This window comes from Typopeltis vanoorti, chromosome 3, assembly GCF_054136105.1.
Source record: "Typopeltis vanoorti isolate ZY-2024b chromosome 3, IOZ_Tvanoo_1.0, whole genome shotgun sequence".
In the NCBI taxonomy this organism is placed as follows: Eukaryota; Metazoa; Arthropoda; class Arachnida; order Uropygi; family Thelyphonidae; genus Typopeltis; species Typopeltis vanoorti.
The window spans coordinates 69270803-69296864 of NC_143551.1; the positions used below are offsets into that span (position 1 = coordinate 69270803).

The window sequence follows — 26062 nt, forward strand, 5'->3', positions numbered from 1 at the left end:
TTTGATAGGTGGTAGTATCAATTATGCCAAGTAAAAAAGTTCATATAAACATGTGTGCAATTGTCAATGGATGCAGAAATACAGCTGTTTGAAACTGACAAGTACAATGTATGTGCTGCTCTCTAAATCAGATGCAACCAAGAAGCAGTTATAACTTGATGCAATTTCATATTAGAAGTGTTGTTAAGAATGCTGCACATCTTTAAACATATTAAATATGCTGATATGATGTTCATTTACAGTTTTTGTAATGGAAGTGCTGTTGTTACTTGTAGAGAATGCCATCGACAGTTTCCTAACTGCAGAGTACCAGATTCAAGAGGGTTTACTAGTGTTAACAACAAACTGCATAAGACTGGTACTGTTCCCAGACATTGCTTTTGTTAGGCAGTTCTTGATCAGCACCCAAGCAGCACTTAACTCTTTTCAAGCTAACCATTCATTTCATGATACTGCTCTAAGCTGTTTCAGATTACCAGGCTTTTAGTTCCACATGCATCTCCTTTCTTCACAGGAATTTTCATATGGATAAATGGATTGATATTTAAAATAAATAAATAAATAAATAAATAAATAAATATATAAATAAATAAATAAATATATATATATATATATATATATATATATATAGGTCTTAGGACAGGTTGAGTCCACTCCTAATGAGGGGCTACTGGCATATTAATGCAGCCAGTCGCCACTCCTCTGCTGCATCCGCTAAGGGCGATATTCATGACTGTAATCAGTATGTGTTCATGGGGCCGGTTTGCCTGCTTGCAGGATGATAAACCCCAGATAAACTGGGGAGAGGGGGGGGGGACCCTACTGTCGATGCCTAAGATTGGCTAACTTGACTTGACTATGGCTGAGGAAGATCCTTGAGCTCATCATGTCGTTGGTGTGAATCGAACCTAGGACACTCCTTCCCCAGCCATATAGTTGCGAAGTGCATAACCACTAGGCTAACCACATGTGTGTGTGTGTGCGTGTGTATGAGGGGGTGGAAAGAGGGGGAAATATTTCCACTGCATAAAGGAGATTCCAAGATTGCTGTTGTAAATTACTGACCGATCAGCATATCAGGAATCGTTGTCAAGGCCTTGGAGAAATTAGTCAAGAGAAAAATACAGGATTGGATAGATGAAAATGGGATACTGTATGGGGGACAGCATGGTTTTGTGAAGGGTAGATCATGCCTCAATAACTTGCTCACGTTTTATAACACAGTGACGGCTGAACTGGATAAGGGTAATGGGTTTACAGTGATTCTACTGGACCTTGCTAAGGCCTTTGGATACCACATGGAATTCTAATCAGTAAACTGTAGCATATGGGGATGGATATAGGGTTGGTGAGATAGATAGGAGGGTGGTTTATTCAGGAGTAGAGTCCAAAAGATGGCCTGTGACTAGTGGTAGGCCACAGGGTTCTGTTCTTGAACCACTACTTTTCAATTTTATCATTAATGATACAGGAAAGGATCTGAGAGGAAGTGTTCATTTGTTTGCTGATGATGCAAAGTTGGGTAGAGCAATAGTGAGTGCACAGGATGTCAAAATTTTGCAAGATGATTTGGATAGTTTGGAGGACTGGGCTAGGGAGAATGGATGTCAATTTAATGTGGCAAAGTGTAAGATTATGCATTTTGGGTGAAAAGATTAGCAGCAGTATATCACATTGGTGGAACCATACTCCAGGAGATTGACGAGGCCAGGGATTTGGGAGTGTTGGTGGATAGGGAGTTGAAGTTTAGGGGGCACATCGCAAAAGTGACTAAATCAGCTCACCAAATCACTTGGTTGCTGAAAAATACTTTAACAAGCAGAGACAAACAGGTTATTGTTCCTCTGTATCAAGCCTTGATAAGACCCCATCTAGACTACTGTGCCCAGATATGGGCACCAGGGTTTCTTCTTGATGGGGAGGAGGTAGAGAGGATCCAGAGACGAGTGACCAAGACGAGTGTGGTTAGCAAGAATGTTAGAGCTAGGTTTTTTACTTGGAGAATGCTGAATGAGTGGAATAAGCTGCCAGAGTCTGTTGTGGGTGCCATGACTGTGAATGAGTTCAAGGCGAGGTATGATAGATACTGTGTGAATGTTGAATAGTTGTTCTTGACATGATGTTAGGGCCTCCCTCAATGAGTCTGTCGCCTCCTTGGAGTTGTCCATAATAATAATAATATATATATATATACATATATATATATATATATATATATTTAAATAACACAATAAACAACCACATTTAGATCGAACCTAGGACACTCCTTCCCCAGGCATGTGGTTGCGAAGTGCATAGCCACTAGGCTAACTGTGTGTGTGTATATATATATATATATATATTTAAATAACACAATAAACAACCATATTTAGGTCATTAAGAAACATCAAAAATTTTTAACTAAATTCAATGTGCTTTAAATATAATTACATTCTGTTACTTTCTCTTTGTAGTCTTTCATTATTCAGATATTTCAGTTGCTTTAAATTTTGTCTCGAAGCAAAATATGAATACTATCAAAATAACTATAATTACCTTATAGGAACACCATCACCATCTTTATTAATAACTTCAATGCCTCTTGTGACGCAATCAACGGCAATATCTGCAACTAAATATAGCGCATATTAAGTAAATCATCCAATTTATTGCATAAATAAAAAAATGTATATTGTATGCCCATACTTCAGAAAACCTAGTCTGGCAGACTAGGCAGATTGCCAAGAATAGTCAATTCATGCTAAAGGGGAGAAAGAAATAAAGGATGTATGAATTGGTCATGAACACGCCAAATCACATGCTTTATATGTAAATTTTCCAACTGTTGTACAAGAAAAATAGTTACCCCTTTAAGAACTATAATTTTCATAAAAGGAATGCTAATTTTTCAATGTATAATTATAAACACTCATCCTACGAAACGCATTTATTACCCTAATATCGGAATTGATTTTCCTTTTGACATGCGCTTAAGTGTTGAAGGGTCTCGCATCTGTGGGCATACAGTACTTATTCAAAAATATAGGCTATTGATTATTCATTCTCACACATACTGTTTGGGTGGATATAAATGAAATGGTGAAAGACAACATAATGAAAGAAAGTAGGGAAAAAGAGATGATGAATGAGAGTGGAAATTTATGGAAATTGTATTATGAAAAATGTGTTAAACAAATGGATGTACAAGTTCTATTTTCCAGAAAGGAGGATAAAGAGGATAATTGATGATTTGGATATTAAAAGTTAATGAGCAAGAGAGAGAGAGTTAGTGGTGATTTTGGGAATAAATGATTTTAGTCAAACAGAAGGAGGACGTGAGAATGGACAGAGAAAGTTATTGAAAAGAATGAAAGACAACAGCATGGTAGGACAGGTTGTCAGAGTTACCAAAGTTATAACAATGATGAGTTGAGATGTTGAGCAAGAATCATGAATGGTATGTTGTTTATCGAGCTGTGTGAGAAGAAACAGGTACAGTCTGTTAATGAGTGAGATGAATTTGATGAAAGAAAGAAATTGATAAAAGTCTGGACTGTGTTTAAATGGATTTGATGTGAGTCAAAAGGAGAGACTGTTGTTAAAAGGGTATCTGATGAGTCCTCAATCACATTCAATTGTCTCTGGACCATTTCCATCTCTTCATCCTTCTGAAAATCAGATGATCAAATATGTGCACAGTAATCCATATGTAGCCTGATCAAGGCCTCATACAATGGAATAATAATATTCTTACTTCTACACATCAGTGTCTTTCTGCATCATTGTCTTAAACCATTGCATAAATGTGCCCATTAAATTTTAGATCCTTATCCACTTTCACTTCCAGATTCTTTATCTCCTCTAAAATATCTCTGCTAAATATATATACTCTGCATCCCTTTTACTTCCCAAATTTTAAAATCTTACACTGCAACACTGAACTGGCTAAACCTACTTTGCCTGTTCACCCAGTTAATTCAAGTCCTCTTGCAAAGTCACAATATCTGCTCTACTCCACTAGTTCTTCACATCATTTGCAAACAACTGCATAATCACCACAAATAAGCAATCTGCCTAATGAGTTAATGTGTTAACTTATTAGGCAGATGATGGCTAATCAAATAAAATTAATGTGCCTAATGAGTTCTTTAAAAGGGTGTGTTAATTGAAAACGCACTAATCAGATATAATAACCTATGGGAAAAAAGTATAATTCATTCCTCAAATTTCTTTTTTGACCCTTAATTTTTTTTTTTAATAAAAGAATTAGGGTATGTCTCAGGGCCTAGTTATAGGAAAACTATGAAGCTGAAAGACAATAAAACATATTCAGACTATAAATTTATTATTCTACTTCTTAACAAAGAATTGAGCTAACATAGTTTGGCAGACATTCTGTTTCTTTTTTTTCATACAACAAACTGCATGGCCCTATTGACTCTTTTACTGTTCTGTAAATTTTAATGCTTCTCTCTTCATCAGGGACAGCCTCTAAGCATTGCTAATTAAAAACTTCTTCGATTGTACAAAAAATATTTTCAAATTGTTTCTATGAAATCTCTTTTGGCTGACTGTCAGTAGTTAAATTTTCTTCATATTCTTTAGGATCTTCCCATTGTGCATCTAAATTTAGCAGGTCGGAATCACTCAATTCCTCAGAATGAGATTTAATACCCTTGGACATTATCATTGTCAATCTCATCAAAACCCAGTTCACACCCGATGTTGATAATTTCCTCAACAACATTATCCATTTCATTCGAAAAGCTTCTAAAATCATTTGCACAATATGGAAGAATGCACTTCCAAATAGACTGCATATTGCTAGCAGTAATTTCATTAGACTTTGCAACTTTATAAACCAGGCTGAGATTTCTCTGATTTGGGCAGAAAAGTCTTGGAAGGCATTCACTCTCTTCCAAAAAAAGGCCAGTTTCATGGACATTAAATATTTGTTGATCACAATAGCCCCTTCTTCCACAATCTTTTTCAAAATCTCAGGATAATTTGTAGCCACCTCCTTATCTGCATTTGCAGCTTCGCCTGTGATTTGAACATTATGTAGACTATTTTTCTTTTTAATATATAAATTTTTATATATTATATAGATAGAAAATCTTTCCCATGTGGGGACACCTGTAACCCCCATCGGGCATGTCCCCTGGTGGTGGATCGGGGAATGCTTGTCATAATTTACTATGAAGGGTAGGAGGGAAACAAAATACCTCCCACGGACCAACAGGATAGCACTTCTCTCATAGGCCAGTCTGGGGGCCTCGAAGGTGGCAGCCCCACCACCAGACTCGGGTGCTGAAGGCTAATCTCCCACACACCTTAAAATTTCACCCATTAAAAGAAATAACAAAGAGATAGCCAAACTGCCTAAATGGTTAACGACAGAGCGAGGAAAAAGGTACATGAGATATGGAACATGGAACATTAAAAGTCTACATGGAAAAGAAAACGAATTAATAGAGTAATTTAAAAAATCAAGATTGGATCTGCTAGCAGTCACAGAAACTAAAAAGAAAGTTCAAGGTTGCCAGAAAATGAAAGATGGATATATACTTTTCTATTCAGGGGAACCCAAGAGAATGGGGAAAACAAGGGTAGCTTGCATAATAAAACCAGATCTCAAAGAATATATTACTAAATGGCAACTAATAAATGAAAGGTTGTTGACAATCACTATAGATTTTAAATCAGATAACAAAGTATTCACTGCAATTGTTGCATATGGCCCAAATGATAATGCTAATAAAGAAATTAAAGATGAATTCTTCAAACTCTTACAAAAAAAACAATTGAAGAAGTTCAAAGGCATATCATACTACTAGGAAACCTTAATGGCTGGGTAGGGAATTAAGTAGATGAGGAAACGAAACAAGTGTTGGGATCACACAAGGAGAAATAACCAGGAATAATAATGGAGAAAGAATAATAAATCTTTGCCTTACAAATAATTTAGTAATAGCGAATACTATGTTCAAGCATAAAGAAATCCATAAGTTTACAGGGATGAGCCCAGTAGAAATAAAAAATCTATAATTGACTATGCCATCATAAGCAGATCGTACTGGAAGTATACAAAAAATGCAAGAGTCTATAGAGGTCCTGAAATAGGCAGTGACCACTACTTATTAGTATTGGAAACAATCCATAAAATAAAAGTTGAAAAATGTAGAAAAAGTAGCAAGGAAATAAATGTTAAGATAAAGAACTACAAACTAAAGAAAGAAGAAACAGCCATTGAGTATAAAAGTAAAATAGAAGAGATGAAAGAAGTAGAAAAAGAGATATATGAAGACCAAGATGTAGAAAGCCTATGGTACAGGTTCAAAACACTTCTTCTAGAAACAAGCAAAGAAATTTGTGGTGTATCATTAAATAATAAAAAGAAGAAACATAAAACACCCTGGTGGACTGAGGAACTAAAAGAAGAAATTAAAAAGAAAAAGCAATTGTGGAAGAGATAAATAACATCAAAGCTGCAGGTTGATAGAGAACTATACAACCAAAGAAATAAAGTTAAAACCTTAGTGAAAGAAGAGAAGAGAAAATGCTGGGAAGACTTTGGACATACTTTAGAACAAAATTTTAAAGGAAACCAAAAACTCTTCTATAATGTTTTAAGAAGAATGAGGTCAGAGAAAGAATGCCCCATAAATTTATTTAAATTAAGGGGGTATTAAATCCCACGTTGTTCCAAAACCAAATAAGAAACTCAAAAATCGGAATCAAAGAGTTTCATGCCAAACATAGTAAACTATAAAAGTATCGGTGAATACTAGCGTAAGCTAAAGCACGTAGTACAAACTAGGGTAACTCGTAGAAAAGGTGGGTAAAGTTCTGATCACTATTCTTAGTATTTCCCATAATGTAAAACACATCTCCTAAGAGATGTATGATGTTATACATTATGGTGGGAGGTTAGTCTACCTACTCACTGGTTTCGACCTTTATTGAGGTCTCATCAGTGAGTAGGTAGACCAAATTAATACTAAGGGTATAGTGAAAAGAACTTATATACTTTTCTATACGAGTTGTCAATAAAGGTGCACCCATTAAATTACTTAAATATAAAGAGCCAATAGGCTTCACTTCGGCGATGTAACATTATTTAGATTAAGGGGATATTAAATCCCACATTGTTTCAAAACCGAATAAGAAACTCAAAGATCGAAAGAACCTAGTTTGTACTACGTGCTTTAACTTACGCTAGTATTCGCTGATACTTTTATAGTTTACTATATTCGGCATGAAACTCTTTATTCCAATCTTTGAGTTTCTTATTCGGTTTTGAAACAATGTGAGATTTAATATCCCCTTAATTTAAATAATGTTACATTGCCAAAGTGAAGCCTATTGGCTCTTCATATTTAAGTAATTTAATGGGTGCACCTTTTTGACAACTCATATAGCAAAGTATATAAGTTCTTTTCGCTATACCCTTAGTATTAATTTGGTCTGCCTACTCACTGATGAGACCTCAATAAAGATCGAAACCAGTGAGTAGGTAGACTAACCTCCCACCATAATGTATAACATCATACATCTCCTAGGAGATGTGTTTTACATTATGGGAAATACTAAGAATAATGATCAGATCCTTACCCACCTTTGCTACGAGTTGCCCTAGTTTGTACTATGTGCTTTAGCTTACGCTAGTATTCGCCGATACTTTTATAGTTTACTATATTCGGCACGAAACTATTTGATTCCGAACTTTGAGTTTCTTATTCGGTTTTAAAACAATGTGGGATTTAATATCCCCTTAATATAAATAATGTTACATTGCCGAAGTGAAGCCTATTAGCTCTTTATATTTAAGTAATGCCCCATAAATTTACCAAAAATAAGGATGGAAAGTTACTCACAAATTCCGAAGACATCATGGAAAGATGGAAACAGTACTTCCAAGAATTATTAGCAGATACAGAACATGGAAAAAATAGAATCCTAAGAGCAAGACACTCAAGCAAAATAGAAGATCAAAGTGAGGAAATTCCTGTAAATGAACTGTTAGCAGCAATAAATAAGATAAAACTGGACAAATCAGCAGGCCATGACCAAATACTAGAAATGGTAAAGAATTTAGGAAAGAAAGTCATAAAATTTCTTTTACACCTATTCAATGTTGTATGGAAAAAGAAAATTATTCCCAAAGACCGGGAAGTAGCCCCAGTCCTCATACTATATTTAAGAAAGGAGACAACTGTAAATGTGAAAACCATAGAGGAATTTCACTTTTAAGTGTTCCAGGAAAATTGTATGCCAGTATTTTAGAAGAGAGGCTTAGGAACCAAATAGAGGATACACTGGACAAAATGCAATATGGCTTTCGAAAAAATAGAAGCACGCAGGATCTTATCTCCAGTCTTAGACAAATATCAGAAAAAACATTGGAATATGGAAAAGAACTACATGCATGTTTTATAGATTTTGAAAAGGCCTTTGACTGAGAGTTCCAGACACTTAATATGGTAAACATTAAAGAAAGAAAGTTGATACCAGTACTGTTGATGATAGCTGATGTGTTGCAGCCAAAGAAAGTAGTATATCATGATGATAGACATGTGAATGAGAGTTCATTTGAGGCAGTCTGGTGCGAAATAGTGACCAACGCAACCAAATATACAGTTGGATGCTGCTATAGGCCAGGGAGTACAGGGGGAGATATTGAATTCATGCATCAGCAACTTAGTGCAATGAGTGAAGGCTTAGTGATTATTATGGGGGATTTTAATTATGGTGATATCAATTGGAAGGAGGAAATATCACGTAGCAAAAAGGAAATGGAGTTCATACATCTGCTACGAGATAATTACTTGAAACAGCACGTAACTGAAGGGACACGTGGTGTGAGAGTGTTGGACCTGGTTATTGGTTCAGAGGTTATATGCATAAGTAAGGTGACCTCGTTACCTCCAGTTGGTGAAAGCGATCATGTGGTATTGACTTGGGAGGTTGCAAAATCTGTGGATTTTTCTATTAAGAAGGGGTATGTACGAAACTACAGGTTAGGCAATTATAACAAGCTTCGGAGTGAGCTTGCAGCCATCCCATGGCAGAACATAATGCAAGGGAAAGATGTTAGCAGTGCTTGGGATAAAATCAGTGGGTATCTGAGGAAAGCAATATCAGATTGTGTCCCCATGGTCAGGAGGTCAAACAAGGCAGGCATTAGATGGATGAGCAGTAGTATCAAGCTTGAACTACAAAAAAAAGAAAATGTTATGGAGAATTTACAAGGAGAAGGGCGATCAGGACACCCATGAGCAGTACAAGGCTCAAGCTAGGAAGGTTACCAGCATAGTAAGAAAAGCTAAATCAGATTATGAGAAGACCTTAGCCAAAGAGATCAAGGGTAATCCCAAAGAGTTCTTCCGCTATGTGGCAAGTAAGAGGAAGAATGACTTCGGAAGGATAACCTTAGTGGGTGCTGATGGTATTGAGGTGACAAAATCAGATGTAATAGTCGAGTTACTGAGTGATCACTTCTCAAAAGTCTATCACCCAAGTGAGGATATCTCTATACCTACAGCAATACCTAATGTGAGAATTGAAGCTAAAGAATCAGAGGTATTAAATATATTGCGAAACTTAAATGCAAACACTGCGGTAGGCTTAGATGGAATATCAGCTCGGGTGTTGCGTGAATGTGCAAATGAATTGTCAACCCCTCTTACCTGGATATTTAATTTAAGTTTGAACTCTGGTATGGTCCCTAGGGAGTGGAAGTTAGGCAAAGTGGTTCCTTTGCATAAGGGTGGCTCTAAAACTGCAGTATTGAATTACAGACCAATCACCATCTCAGGAGTAGTGGTAAAAGTATTGGAAAAGTTGGTTAAAGACAAAATTCAAGAATGGGTGGATCAGGATATGATACTCTATAGAGGCCAACATGGTTTTGTTAAAGGTAGATCCTGCCTTAGCAATCTATTAACTATCCATAATAGAATAACATCAGAGTGGGACAAAGGAACTGGCTACACAGTGGTACTTCTGGATTTTGCTAAGGCTTTTGACAGGATACCCCATAGAACACTGTTACGCAAATTGGAGCAGATGGGAATGGATATTAAATTGGTGATATGGATAGGAGAATGGCTCAGGGAGAGATACCATAAGGTGGTGTATGGAGGAGCCGAGTCCAGAATGAGGCAGGTGACCAGTGGTGTGCCTCAGGGCTCTGTGCTTGGGCCAATGTTGTTTAATTTGTATATAAATGATATAGGAAACGGCTTAAAGGGAGATATTCAGTTGTTTGCTGATGATGCAAAGTTGTGTAGTGCAATAAAAAATCAAGCTGATGTTGAAAGTTTGCAGGAGGATTTAAATAAGCTGGTAAAATGGGCAAAAGAAAATGGATGTCAGTTCAATGTGGAAAAGTGTAAAGTCTTGCATTTTGGGATTAAAAGATTACCAGCTGTGTACTACATAGATGGAAAGGTACTCCAAGAGATTGATGAGGCTAGGGACTTAGGGGTATTGGTAGATAAGGAGATGAAGTTCAGAGGACACATTGCTAAGGTGTCCAAGATTGCACATAGGATTACTTGGTTGTTGAGGAACACACTGACATTCAGAGATAAAGAGGTTATTATTCCCCTTTATAAAGCATTGATACTTCCACATTTGGATTACTGTGCTCAGGTCTGGTCACCTGGATTCCTTGGAGATGAGGAGGCTGTGGAGAGGGTTCAGAGAAGAGTGACCAAGTTGGTGAGTGATATAAAAAATGCTCCCTACATTGATAGATTGAGAGCTTGTGGATTGCAGAGATTGGTTGATAGGCGAAGAAGAGGGGATATGATAGAAACATTCAAATTACTAAAAGGTTTTTATAGGATTGATGCAGGGGAAATGTTTCAGCTGTGTGATAGTGATGGAAGAACAAGAGGTCATCTCTGGAAATTAAAGAAGAGTGTGGTTAACAAAGGTGTCAGAACAAGGTTTTTTGCCTGGAGGGTGGTGAATGAGTGGAATTCATTGCCTGACTTTGTTGTGAGCTCTTCATCTGTAAATGAATTCAAGAAGAGATATGACAGATATTGTTTTGCTAGTTTGGGTCTCCCGCGATGAGTCTACTGACTCCATGGAGATACCCGTAATAATAATAATAATAATAATAATAAAAAAAAAAAATAAGATACAAGATAACTTAATAGCAGCCATACAAAGCCTCTACAAAAGTAACAGAAATTATGTAAGAACCTGTAATAATAGATCAAAAGAATTTGAAACAAATGTAGGAGTGAGGCAAGGCTGTATCCTTAGCCCTCTTCTCTTCATTATAGTAATGGATGAAATTTTAAAGGCATACCAAACAAAAACAAAAAAGTTCCATCTAGGATACAGGAAGCTGAAAGAAACCAGGATTTCACACAAGGCTTTTGCAGATGATATAGTGATTCTAGCAAATACAGCTGAAGATCTGCAGTACAACAAGGGGCACACTAGCCATATGTGCAATGTGTGCGACACACACAGGCACCAGGATAGTAAAGACGCCAAAGTGGAGGAAATACTTTAAAAAAACGTTTTTTAAAGTGGTTTTTTTATCGAGGGGGGGGGGATAGGGGCACCAACTAAAGTTTTGCACACAGGCGTCGGACACTACTGGTGTGCTACTGGGTATAGGGGCGCCAACTAAAGTTTTGCCCACAGGCATCGGACACTACTGGAGCACACCTGAGTACAACATCAACATTTGGTATGAAGAAACAAAGAAAAGGAATATGACCATAAATATAAATAAAACTAAAACAATGATCATATTTAGAAACCAACCAAAACACATAATAAAAATAGAGAACCATCAACTGGAACAAGTCCTTTAAATACTTCTTTAAATACTTGGGATCATATATACAAGAAGATGGTAGACTAGACACAGAAATTAACAACAGAATAACCAGGGGAACAAAGCTATTCTATGCATGAAAGGCCCACTCCTAGATAAGAAAGAAGCCGCAGAATACCAAAATGGCAGTGTACTGTTCAGTGTTTCTATCAACATTAACATACAGTTGCGAGTCTTGGTGCTTAACAGCAGGAAACACAAATAAACTACAAACAATTAAAATGAAATATCTTAGGAAAGTGGCACAAAAAACAAGACTAGACCGAATAAGAAATCAAACTATAAGAGACAGCCTTCAAGTTGCATCTCTGAACCAATTCATAACACAAGCCCAAATGAAGTGGTTTGGACATCTTAATCGAATGGAAGAAGAAAGAATAGCAAAAACTGTATACGAAAGCCAGAAAATAGGAAAAAGAAACATAGGCAGACCCAGGAAAGGTTGGCAAAAGGAAATTAAAGAAAAATTGGAAAAGAAGGGTATTAACTGGAAAGAAGCAAAACAACGAGTCTTGGACAGGACGCATGGAAATCTCTTTGGCAAAATCTCGAAGCTTAAAAGAGATGGAAGAAGAAGAAGAAAATCTTTAAAATCTGTAACATTTATTGTTAAGATATATGAAGGCACACTAATTGAATTTTAGAGCCACATTAATTGCATTTGGGTTAGAAACAAAAATGATGCACTAATTGAAAACGCCCTAATCTGAGACACATTAATCGAGGGATTGCTGTATTTCCCAATATCATAAATTGTATGTTAACTGCTGTTAACATACAAGTTACCTCAATGCAGACCCTTGGGATACATCACTAGTGACTTTCCTGTTCTGAGAAATTACTTCACATACACAACTTTCTGATACCTATTAGTCCGTCAGTCTCCAATCCAGAGTACTAATCTATTATCTGATCCCACTGTTCCAATTTAATTACAAACTTGTCATGTGGTAACAGTGGCAGCCAGTGAAAATTTTAAGTGGTGGTGCTGCATATACAAAATAAAAAAAAAATTCTTTTTTTCCTAATCAGTAACCAATTTATTAATAAATAAATTTACATATTAAAAAATTGCTTTATTAAAAATATTTCACCCTCACCATGAACAAACACCAACAATAATAAAAGTTTCGTATCTCACAGAAATAACACGCACAAGCATATGATACACTGCCCAAATGAGCAGTGTTGGAATGACTTGTAACGTGCAATCACAAGCGCAAATGAAGATCAACGAGTCTGGCTGCATTTGGCCAAATGCGATAATTCTGACACTGCGTTAGATCGCAGTGTATTTGTTTCGTGTAACGATGATAGAAAAAATATAATTCTTTTCACATTTTCAACAGTGACACTCATCATAATTCCTTGTATCTATAATAAATAAATAATTATATGTTATTTTAACAGAATAAAATAAGATTTGCATAAAATAGTTCACCCTCACCACGAACACGCACCAATAATAAAAGTTTCGTATCTCGCAGAAATAACAAGCACAAGCATACAATACGAGCAGTGTCGGAATGACTTGTAATATGCAATCACAAGTGTAAAAGAATATCAGTGAGTCTGGCTGTGATTGGTCGAACGTGATAATTCCGACACTGCATTAGATTGCAGTGTATTTGTTTCGTAATCTAAAGTGTTAATCGAACAATTTCAATTATTAACTATTCAATCACTACCAAAACATAAGCTGTAACCTTTAACATGTTGTATTGCATTTATATAATGTTGTAAGCATTGTTATTATTTATAAACACAAACAAAATTTAATTTTTTCAGTTTTTCCTTGGAGGGGGGGTGCTGCAGTGTCGCAGTGCTTCTGTAGGCTGCCACTGCGTGGAAATCTATCCAATGCCTTTATGACATCTAAATACACCACTCTGCATCTTCCTTCTCTAATGCATTTATTATTCTTTGTTACAACAAGAAAGCAGAAAAGAGAATGTTGCTGTTGACAACCAAATTCTGAATCTTAACCATAATTTTATACGCACACAGTTTAGCCTATAAATTGAAGTCTTAGTCTTCTCACCTACTTTATGAAGTGGAAAAATTTTGCCCTCATTCCATTCCTTTGGAAACTGGTCCCAATATAAAACTCATGTTAAAGAAAAAGTATATTAAAGCTATTGTGTATTCACTCAAACATTTCTCGAAAACATGTAGTGATATATCTTTAGGCCTTTATTCAATTCTCATATACCTCCAACTCACTCTTCATCAGTCCCTCCTCTACCCTTCTTACTGCATCAAATTTGGCATGATGGTTCATAGAGGTATTTCACAAGGATGAAATACTTTTTTTTTTGAACTGCTCATCAACTATATCTTCAATAGCAGTTGTCATTCTACCATTTTCACCAGCCAAAATATTATCCTTTCATTTCATCATTCTTTATTCTATTGGCCACATATTATTATTATTATTATTATTTCCCAAGACCTCATGGAGTCAAAGACTCATCTGGGAGGTCCTTTTATCACACACACACACACACACACACACACACACACACACACACACACACACACACACACACACACACACACACCTCATCATACCGTGTCTTAAACACACTCAAACTCCTTGCAGACATAACACTCTCAGGCAAGGCATTTAAATCATTCACAACTCTGCACGAAAAAAACCTGCCTCTCACTCCCCTACTCATACCCTCTTTATACAGTTTCCAGGGATGACCTCTGGTTCTCCCCTGATCTCCCACTATTCTCTGTAGAACTTCTCCACCATTGATCTTATAACAACCCCTTACCGACTTGTAGGTCTCTATCATATCTCCCCTCTTCCTTCTCTCCACCAGACTCTGCAAATTACATCTTCTCAATCTTTCCTCATACTCAACATTCCAGAGGTCAGAAACTACCTTAGTCAGTCACCTTTGGACACTTTCCAACATCTCTTCATCCTTCTGAAAACCCAGTGACAAAATCTGGGCACAATAGTCCATGTGTGGCCTAATCAAAGCCTTATACAATGGAACAAGAATCTCCCTACTTCTACACATCCTCTGCATCATTCCCAGAAGTCTTTGTGTTGTCTTCACAATTTTGGCAATGTTTCCTCTAAATTTTAGACCCTTATCCACTATCACCCTCAGAGCTCTTATTTCCTCTACCTCCAACAATATATTCTCACCAAGCATAAATTCTGCATCCCATCTTTGTTTTCCAAATTTTAAAGCCTTACATTTTGCAACATTGAACTCACATCCCCATTTCCGTGCTCAATCACTCAATTTATTCAAGTCTTCTTGCAAGGCCACAACACCTTCACTACTCTTTATGGTTCATCCCAATTTTGCATCATCTGCAAACAACTGAATATCTCCATCCAAATCTTTGCCAATATCATTAATATACAAGTTAAATAGTAATGGCCCTAAAATAGATCCCTGAGGCACTCCACTAGTGACTTTCATTTTCCTGGATATCGCACCCCCCATACACAACTTGTTGATACCTATCAGATAGCCAGTCTCCAATCCAATGCACTAATCTAATATCCAACCCCATCTGCTCTAGTTTGACTGTCAACTTATCATGAGGTACTCTATCAAAAGCCTTTGCGAAATCCAAGTATATTACTGTGTATCCTTCTCCTCTGTCCAAGGAAGCAGTCACTTTATTGTAATAAGTAAGTAGATTACTAAAACATGACCTCCCTTTAGCAAATCCATGCTGTCCATCAAAGATAATACCATTGTTGTCAACCCAACTCTGGATCCTAGTTCTCACAAGCTTCTCCAACAACTTAACCAGAACACCTGACACACAGATAGGCCTATAGTTTGATGCTTGAGTTCGATCACCTCCTTTATGAAGTGGCACAATCTTGCCCTCCTACCACTCTTTAGGAACTTGACGAAGCGCAAGACTCATATTAAAAAAATATGTCAAGGTAGGTGTCAACTCTCTGGCGCATTCCTTCAGAATACGCAGTGATATATTATCAAGTCCCACAGCCTTATTTACATCTAGTTTACTCAACTCCCCAAACACCTCTTGCTCACTTACAGTCAGTCTCTCCTCCCCATCATCAACTGCTCTCAATCTCTCCATGAAGTCACATTCACAAGATTGAAAGATCTTTATGAACTGCTCATTAAGTATCTCCACCACACATTCTGCAACAGCTGTCTTTATACCATTTCCTCCAATCAATGTCATCCTTCCATAATCATTCTTTCTTTCTTTTGCTGGCTACATATCGAAAGAACTCCCTAGGATTCTTTTTCGCTTCATTAGCTAACTGCTGTTCATACCTCTCTTTAGCTACTCTCACCAACCAAGTCACTCTCCTTGCCTGGTCTTTGTAGACCTCATGAAATTGGTTACTTCCACTTCTCTTATGCTGCCTCCACAATGCCCTTTTTCTCTGTATCGCATGCTTAATCTCTTTATTCATCCATTTCACACCTACCTTATTTAACCTTCTCACCCTTGGAATACATTTAGACATTGCATCTACTAAATAGTTTTTGAAAATCCCCCAAGCTGCATTTATCTCTTTTCCAGCTAACTCCTCATTCCATGCTACACCCGCAAGCTGTCTCCTGAGCTCTTCATAATCACCCCCCCCCCCCTTGTAGTTCCACATATACCCTTTTTTCACAGTTGCCCTTGCAGTGCTGGCAACCACCCAGGTAATCACCTCATGGTCACTTTTACCAATTAGTGGATGATTTGACACCTCATTTATAATTACATCCTCTGATGAGATGACCAAATCCAAGACCCTTAATCCTCGTGTGCCCTCTGTTACATACTGTCTGAGGTAATTATCCCTCAAAAACTCAAGAAACTCATTTTGTTTACTTCCAGTTGCTATCTCTTCATTCCAGTCTATATTGTCATAATTAAAATCACCCATAATGATCACCCTTTTCTTATTTGACTAGACATCTTAATATCACCACCATCCACATTACCCGGTCTATAACAACATCCCACCAAGTATTTGATTCTATTCACCTCTATCTCACACCATACTGCCTCAAAACCACTGGCCCTATTTCCTTCTTGCATCTCTACCTTGTATGGACATAACTCTTTCTCTATCATCAATAGCATCCCCCTCCCTTTTTACCCCTTCTATCCTCACGAAACATATCATACTCTTCCATCTCTATTCCTGTCAGGATGTCGTCCTCATCTAACCATGTCTCACTTATTCTGACAATCTTTGGGTGAACAGACACAATTAGTGCAACCATTTCATCCGCCTTGTTTCTTATACTTCTAGCATTGGTATACAAACACAACAGCTCATTTCTGGATATACAGCTAGTTCCACTGATACCACTCACTCGATGTGATCTCTCCATGCTGGACTGGGGCCATTTCCCTTTCTGCTTCTTCATTTTAGAACCCTTTTCAATTTCATCTGTTTCCTCTTGATCCCCGGTCATCCCATTTCTTTCCTGCCTACACATGCTCTCACCTCCTCTTGGAGCATCCACCTTTCTCACGCTGTGTACCCCTGTCCACCCTGAGCCTCCCCGTTTCCCTGCTCCTCTTGCACACCCATTCTCTCATTTTCTATACTCATACCACTCACTTCCCCATTCATTTCCACTTCTTCAATCTCTCCTGCTCTTCCACATCACTCCCCTCTCGATCTGATTCATTCTCTCTAATCACTTCTCTACCTTCCAGCAGCAGTCTCTCCAAGCGACTCACACCATAACCACTCAAATGCAGTCCATCGCTCCCATACAGCTGACTTCGTCCCTCAAACTCATTCCACACATTAACAAACTGTACTCCCATCTCCTCACACATTTCAGCCAGAATATCATTCATCATCCTTGCTCTCCACCTCATTTCACCACAATCATACCTAGGCAACACACTGACTACCCTTCCTGTCACACTATTCTCTTTTATCTTTCCAAGCGGCCTTCTGACATTCATTCTGACATGCTCTTTGTTCTCTCTCAAATCATTTGTACCAATTAATACAATTAACTCTTTTGCTCGCTCCCGCCTCATATCCAATGCCTCAATCACTCTACTCATTTTACCGCCTGGAAAAACATACCTTGTGCATTTTATCCTCTAGCACACCTTTAATAATGGAGTCGCCATACAACGCCACTCGCTCATTTTTCGTTAACTCTTTCATGCCAACATGATTTATTTTAATAGTTTTGACCTGAATTCTCTTAATTTCATTCTGCATCCATTTCATTTCTTGCCTTATCCAATCCAATTCAGAATCATGCGACATATTCTCTCTATCATTAAATCTTTCTAACTTCTAACTCTCGACCCCCTCTTCTCACTTTCCCTCTCATTCATCCTTCTTTGTTTCCTTACTTTGAATAAACTCCCTGAGATTTTTTTTAAGTCTCATCAACTAACTATTACTCATACTACATTTTTGTTATCTTACCAAGCGAGTCACCTTCCTTGCTGTTCTTTGTATTTTACATGCAATGATTATTACCACTCATCTTGTGCTACATCCATAATGCCTTCTTCTTTCAGATTGCATGCCTAACCTCTTTGTCCTTCCATTGCATTGAACATCTACCACATTTAACCTATTGACCTTTGGAATATATTCAGACATTGTCCCTGCTAGATAGTTCTTGAGTAGGGTTCAAGCATATTGATCTCCTTTCCATCCAATTCCATGATATGGCTGCAATCTATTTTATGGGCTTTTCATAATGATCTCTCAGGATCCTGTCAAGATTTTGGAATGTCCCCCTATAAGATCAGATCGAGAGAAATATAATTTTCAGAGTTTTTTAGATAGAAGATTTTAAAAAAAAAATAGAAAAGGGAAGAGAAACAACAAGTCACCATTCTTGAGAACTGCCCAAGGGAATGAGTAGATATTTTGCACAGAGAGTAGTGTGTTCATGAAAGACACTGACTGAGAGGATGAATGATTCAAAAGTGTGGTGTGATAGCTTTTGTAGCACCAACAGCAGACCTCATATGATGAGTCTCCTGATTAAATGGAAATCTTGTAATGATGATGATGATAAAAATACATAATAATAATGCCTAAATAATACAATGTTCATGCTTGTTTACCTTACCATATATTTTAGAAATTATGGACTTTACAACTGTGTTAAAAGTAGCTCTTTTAATTTACCGACGTTTCGATCTTTATATTAAGGTCATAATCTGGAGTATATACAAATATACAAGAACAAGCTGAGTTACATTACACAGTAAGCTAAAGAAACAATGATTTGATCACCAGTTATTCTACTGGCATGACCTCTATAAAAAAAAAAATTACAAATTAATTAATTAGAAACTACATCAAAGCTGAATTCTATTTAAGATAACATGAGAAAAACATCTTTCTTATAGCAATGATGTCCTATTTTTAACATTACAACTGTTATTTTTGATTTAGGATTCTGGATTATCTACAATCCTGTTTATAGTTAACTATTAGAGAGAAAGGTTCCGTGGGTAGAATATGTGCCTTCCATATACTTGGGATTTTTAGACCATCATTATTGTTCTGATTGGGGTGGTTGAGATAAGAATCTCATAGGCTTCCTTAAATTTGAGTTCATACCATGTTTTGGGGTGATGTAAACAACTGGTGCTTTTCAAGTCAATTCTATGTAAAGTGTTCAGGGCATGATCAGAAAGGCCAGCTTCACCATAGTTATTATATTTAATGTGTCGTTTATGTTCCTTTTTTCTGATAGGAATTGTGCATCCTGTTTCCCCTATATATGTTATATCACAGGTGCAATAAATACAGTATACTCCAGGGTGGGCCAGCAGAGAGAGTGGGTCTTTGGATGAGTTGAGTAAGCTTTTTAATTTTGCAGGAGGTTTAATGGTGGCTTTGAGGTTGTAGTATTCTGTTTATTTTATCTGATGTCCCTTTAATGTAAGGAATGGTTATAGTTTTATTGTAGTCTGGTTTATCTTTGTTTTTTATTGAGTTCTTGTAGAGAAATTTGTTAATAGTGTTTTGGCTGTAACCACTTTTTAGAAAAGTATTGCTGATAACTTTAAATTCATCTTTCAGTGCATGTTCATTGGAGCAGATCTTCAAAGCCCTGTTTTTTAGAGTATTAATGACACCTAGTTTTTGTGTTGGGTAGTAGTGGTGGTAAGAGTTTATGTGTATATATTGGCCACTATGTGTCGGTTTCCGGTAAACAGTGAAGGAAAGACTGCCAGAAGGAAGACGTGTATCTAGAAACGGAAGTGTGTTCTGTTTTTCAATCTCAATTGTGAACTGGATGCGTTTGTGTTATTTGTTTAGGTGGCTGAGGAAAGTGTCTAGTGTCTGGCAGCCATGGGATCAGGTCGGGAAAACATCATCAACATATCTATGCCAGATTTTGGGTTTTAAAGAAGAGGAATCTAGAGCATGTTGCTCAAAATGTTCCATATAAAAGTTAGCAATGGGATGGGGAGGAATAATGGTGAGTCCATGGCTGCGCCTTCTTTTTGTAGGTAGAAAGCGTTTTGCCAAACAAAATAACCAGAACGTAATACATGTGCAAAGAGCACCATGATATCTGGAGGGAATTTGTTCTGTAAAAGAAGGATTGCATCATTGATTGGGACATTCATAAAGAGGGCAGAGATGTCAAAACTGGCTAATAAATCATTCTTTTTCTAATGTAATGTCTTTGGGGGAATAGGAGGGGAATGACCTACCAACTCCTTGAGTGTTGCTGCTAATTTCTTGGCTAGGTGCTAATTCGGGCTATCTATACCTTCGACTATCGGCTGGAGTGGTGTGTTTTGTTTGTGTATCTTTGGTAGACTGTAAATTCTCTGGGAACAAGCGTAGTGCGGAAGTAGTTTTTTGACTGTATATTTAGGCTGTATCTTCTTGTTTACCATACATTTGTATGCTGTGTGATCAAATATTATTATTATTATTACATCCTCCATAGAGTCGACAAACTCATCGCGGGGGGGGGTTCATTCAACTGACGACATATTTATCATATAGAATCTTAAACTGCTTAACACTCCTTGCATTAACAACACATTTTATTGCATTTCATTGGTAATTGGTAATGCATTTCATTCACTGACAATTGTCCATGTAAAAAATCTACTCCTCGCCCTTCTTCACCACACTTTTACATAATTTCCAGGAATGACCTCTGGTTCTTCCCCTCCCACCTTCTACTCTTTTATAATCCCCTCTAGATTAATCTGATAAAATCCTCTCACTGACTTAAACATCTCTATCATATCACCTCTCTTCCTCTTATCCCAAAAACTTTGCAATCCACATTTCTTCACCCCTCTCCATAGCCAGCATTCCAAACTTCTGACATTGTCTTATTCACTCATTTCTGGACCCCTCTCCAATGTCTCCATATCACATTGAAAATCAGGTGACCAGATACGAACACAATAGTCCAAGTGTAGTCTGACCAGTGCCTTACACATTGCAATATGTCCTCTAAACTTCAGTCTACTGTCAATCATCACTCCCAAATCTCTAATCTTGTCCACTTCCTGCAGTACGGCACCTATCGATATAGTACACAGCCTTATATTTCTGCGCTACAAAATGCAACACTTGCACTTATTGCTATTAAAACTACAACCCCATCTTTTGTCCAAGTAAAAAGTCTATTCAAATCTTCCTGAAGGGAGTCAGCATCAGTAGTGCTACTTATAATTATTCCCAACTGTACATCATCAGCAAATAACTGAAGATCCTCAGTCAGTCCACATGATATATCATTTACAAACAAGTTAAACAGCAGGGGCTCAAGAACAGAACCCTGGAGCACACCACTGGTTACCTTTCTTTTTTTTTGAGACACTGCTCCATCATACACAACCTGCTGGTATCATTCAGAGAGCCAATCTCTGATCCATCTAACCAATATACTATCTATTCCCATCCTCTGTAGCTTGTACATCAACTTATTCATGGTCACCTATCAAATGCTTTTACAAAGTCTAAGAATATCACTGTGTATGATTCTCCCTTATCTAACACACTCGTCACCTTATCATAAAATGCAAGAAAATTACTAAAAGAGGACTTGCCCTTTACATTTCCATGCTGACCATCATAAAGATTGGTATGTCCATCAACCCAATTCTGTATTCTATTCTTTACCAATCTCTCCAACACTTTGACTACAACTGCAGTTATACAGACTGGCCTATAATTGGAGACTTCTGTCTTGGAACCTTGCTTGTGGAGTGGTACTATTTTGCTTTCTTTCCACTCCTTAGGAACCCTACCCACTGCAAGACTTTCATTAAAAACCAGGTCAAGGGCATAACAAACTGTGGTGCACATTCCTTAAGAATATGTGGAGATATGTCATCCATGTCGACTTCCAATTCTCCTAATATCCTAATACTTGCCTCTCTTCTATATATTGTACTGGATGATTTATACCAATACGATATACGCTGATAAAGTGCTCATTCAATAAATCCACTATATCCTTTGCAGCTGTTAGTCTGCTGCCATGATTATCCACCACTGTTAATCTGCCATAATTATTCTTCCTCTTGCTTGCCATGTAGTGGAAAAATTCCCTTGAACTGAGCAGCCAATCTCCTCTCATACTGCATCTTTTCTTTATTTACCATGTTCATCACCTTTCTAGCCTGTACTTTATACTCTTCATGGATCTAATTACCACCAACTGTCTTGCACCTTCTCCATAACATTTTCTTTTCCAGCACAGCTTGCTTAATTTTGCTGTTCATCCATTTCACTTACACTCTATTTACTTGCTTAACCCTCGGCATGCAGTCATACATTGCTTTTGTCAGATACTGCCTTGTGAGTTTCCATGCATTGTCAACATCTTTTCTGCTCAGCTCATCTACCCAATGCACTGATGCTATCTGACTACAGAGCTTCCTATAATCACCTGCTTTATATTCCACATGTATCCATTTTTGGCAGTCACCTTTTCTTGTTTAAAATTGGAGTACCTCATGTTCACTCTTACCAACCGGTGGCAGCGTCAACACTTCATTAACAACTAGATCTTGTGAAGTTATCTTAAGAATCTATATTATTGTTATTATTATTATTATTATTTGGATCAAAGAATTGGATGATCGTTTATGGAGAGAGAGAGAGGATAGGTGTTGTGTGGGCATTCCACACAACACCTATCAGCTCTTCGTAAACTCATTTATTGATAGATAATCAACTTATCACATCAACAATTCACTCCATTCAACTGACATGAGAAAAGCTCATATCTCATACACTTGCTAATCACATTTTTTTCCCAACTTAGAAGGATAAATACCATCAGAAATGCTGACACTAATTAAAATATTCTTCTAGAACTATTAAAGTAGTCACTTAAAGTTTCTTTCATGAAATCAGCTTTTAACAAATTGAGTAAATGGGTTATATGCAATTTAAGGAATGTGTGCGCTGTGTGTAGGGAGAAGTCATGAAATGCATTGGCAAAGAATATAGTGACTGATACTGAATGAATTTAGAAAGGAAGAAGAATGCGATATGATAATCACAAAGACATCTAAAGTAATTCCTCTGCAATGAGTCTGATTAATAATATTAATAATAATGTTCATTGTTATTTTTATCATCTGTATATTCCTTCACAGAGGTACTCACTAAAGGAAGTGTTATCTAGGTCCCAAAAAGTCAATCATATCCAATCTTAATAATGTGGACACATTGCAGCATCTAGACTTCATCATCCTCTCATCAAATGCATTCCACAAACCCACCTTTCCATAAAAAAAACATTCCATTGTGCAACTTCCAAAAGGGGACCTTCTCTTTGTTCTATAGAAAAATTTCTGCAGTGTCTGTTCAATATGTACTTCTCAACAATTTGTATGTCTCAATAATATTACTCCTCTTTCTCCAATATAACAAACTTTCTAGATTACTATGTCAATCTGTATCCACAGATGATTTTCTAATGTCCTGATATAATCTTTATTATCTTTCTAAAGGTTTCTCATCTCCTTCATGTGCATGTGATAGGATCATCACTTATACAATAAAAGACAGTACATTCTTATTTTTGCTAATGATCAGTATCCTTAACACCAATTGTAGCAAGCTTCTGAGTTTTGAAATGTATCCCATCCCCCCCCCCCACACTGTTTCAATTCCCTATCAACCATAACTCCAAGATCTCTTACCTATTTGCTTTCGACATATAATGCATGCTTTCTCTGGTCAGTCTGTAAACAGGACTGACCAGAGAATGCATGCATTATGCTAACCACAAGTATTATCTAGCTAGTTTTATCTGTCCTGTGGAAAATGATAACCTGAGTTTCAGGAAGTAAAGCCCCGTGACCTTTGTATAAGACTGACTAACTCTTAACTCACTGTCAGTTGGAAAGCTATAACAAAGGGTCTTCACATCCTAAACAACATTTGAGGATTTGAATCCAAATCTTTCTCATTGTGAACTTCAAAATTTAAAATCTTACATTTACTCATATTAAAAGTGTGATATCTTTTAGTTACTTGTATATGGAAATATGACTTCTGCATTACTTCCTCATTACTTCAACCTTGGTAACACTTCAGGGTCTGGCTCCCACTGATGAGATGAATAAAGATCAAAACCGGTTTGGGTAGTGGCACTTTCCATAATGCATAGCATTATACATGTCTGCAAGGTATGTTCATTACATTATAGGATACAAAAGCAATTGATGTGAAGTCATTAGCCTCTATACAAAAGTAGCCTAGTCATGAGGCGACTTTGCATGCAAACTTTGTTTGCTTACACTTGGATAAAGGATGAAATGAAGAATATAATTTCTTGGCATTTTTAATTTATAGTATAATCGAGTGAAAAACTTTCAACATAAGGTTTGACATCTTTTGGCTACTTGTATATGGAAATATGACTTCTGCATTACTTCAACCTCAGTATCAGTTCTGGGTCTAGCTCCCACCAAAGTGGTTTTCTGCTTTTGTGGGAAGTCTGCTGAATGAGAGTTTTGTTCTCGTAAGGGTTCTGCCTTGAGTAAACCATTGAGTATCTGTGGATTTGGGCCTGTTGGGATGGCCTGTATTACAGATGCCTTGGCAGATACTTTCCCCTGGAATATGAGCGGTTCTGCTCAGTGGTAGGGTGAACTTGTCAATGATCAGAGCCACTAACGAGTTAAATGATCATTCAGGTTGCTCATTGTTGGGTGATCTGAAGGATCACCTGAGTTTTTGGAAACATCCCCACATATAAATAAAATGTTGAAAGTCTGCTGAAGTGGTCTTGTGGCTGCTTTGGTGAATGCTTTTCCCTGGGTAATAAGCAGCTCTTCTCGGTGGTGGAGTGAGCCTGCCACTGCTGTGGCAGAGTGGGCATGTCACAGAGTGGAACCACTGCTGAGTTAATGATCGTTTGGGTCACTCAGTGTTGGGTGATCTGAAGGATTGCCTGAGCTTTTGCAGCCCCCCCCCCTTTACCTTTACAAAGGTCAAAACTGGTCTGGGTAGTGGCCCTTCCATAATGCATAGCATTATACATACCACAAGGATATGTGCATTGCATTATGGGATACTAATGCAATTGATGCAAAGTCATTAGCCTCCATATACAAGTAGCTCAGTTGTGAAATGACTTCATGCACAAACTTTGTTTGCTTACACCTGGATAAAGGATGAAACCAAGAATATAATTTCTTGCCATTTTTAATTTATAACATTGTACAGTACTGATACCATTTCTGTTATCCAAATTTGCACCTTGTCCAAGGTTAGCTTATCCCCTTAAACACAATAATCCAGATGTAATCTGATCAGGGCTTCATAATGGAATCACCACTCTTCTATCAATGCTAGCATCCTTCTCAGTATTGCAGCAATCCTGGGTTAAATTCACCATCTTTGCAATATATCCCCCTAAACTTGAAGTTATTGTCAATCACTCTCCTCTTGCACTTCCATCACTGCAAAGTCCGTTACCTACTTCACCTAATCTAGTACAGTTCCATCAACAGTTTGAAGCCTCCCATCAATAGATTCCAAATTTCAAGATCCTACATTTAGTTGAATTAAACTTAGATCCACGCTCATATTCCATCTATCCAGTTTTTTAAAAATCTTCATGAAGGACAATCACATCTAACTATTATGAATAATCCTTCCCAACTTCACATCTGCATACAACTTAATATCTTCCTGCAGTACATTGACAATGCAATTAATATACAGTTTAAACAATACAGGTCTGAGTATTGAGC

General features: G+C 37.2%; 1 protein-coding gene across 1 annotated transcript in view; it reads right to left on the reverse strand.

Annotated features, from left to right (window-relative positions):
* The window catches only part of LOC150108245 (clotting factor C-like), a 368054-nt gene that overhangs the window by 222392 nt on the left and 119600 nt on the right, over positions 1 to 26062 (reverse strand). Inside the window, exon 8 of the mRNA XM_090415698.1 lies at positions 2536 to 2611. Within this exon, the coding sequence (XP_090271824.1) occupies positions 2536 to 2611 (76 nt within the window). The remainder of the gene's footprint in view (positions 1 to 2535; positions 2612 to 26062) is intronic.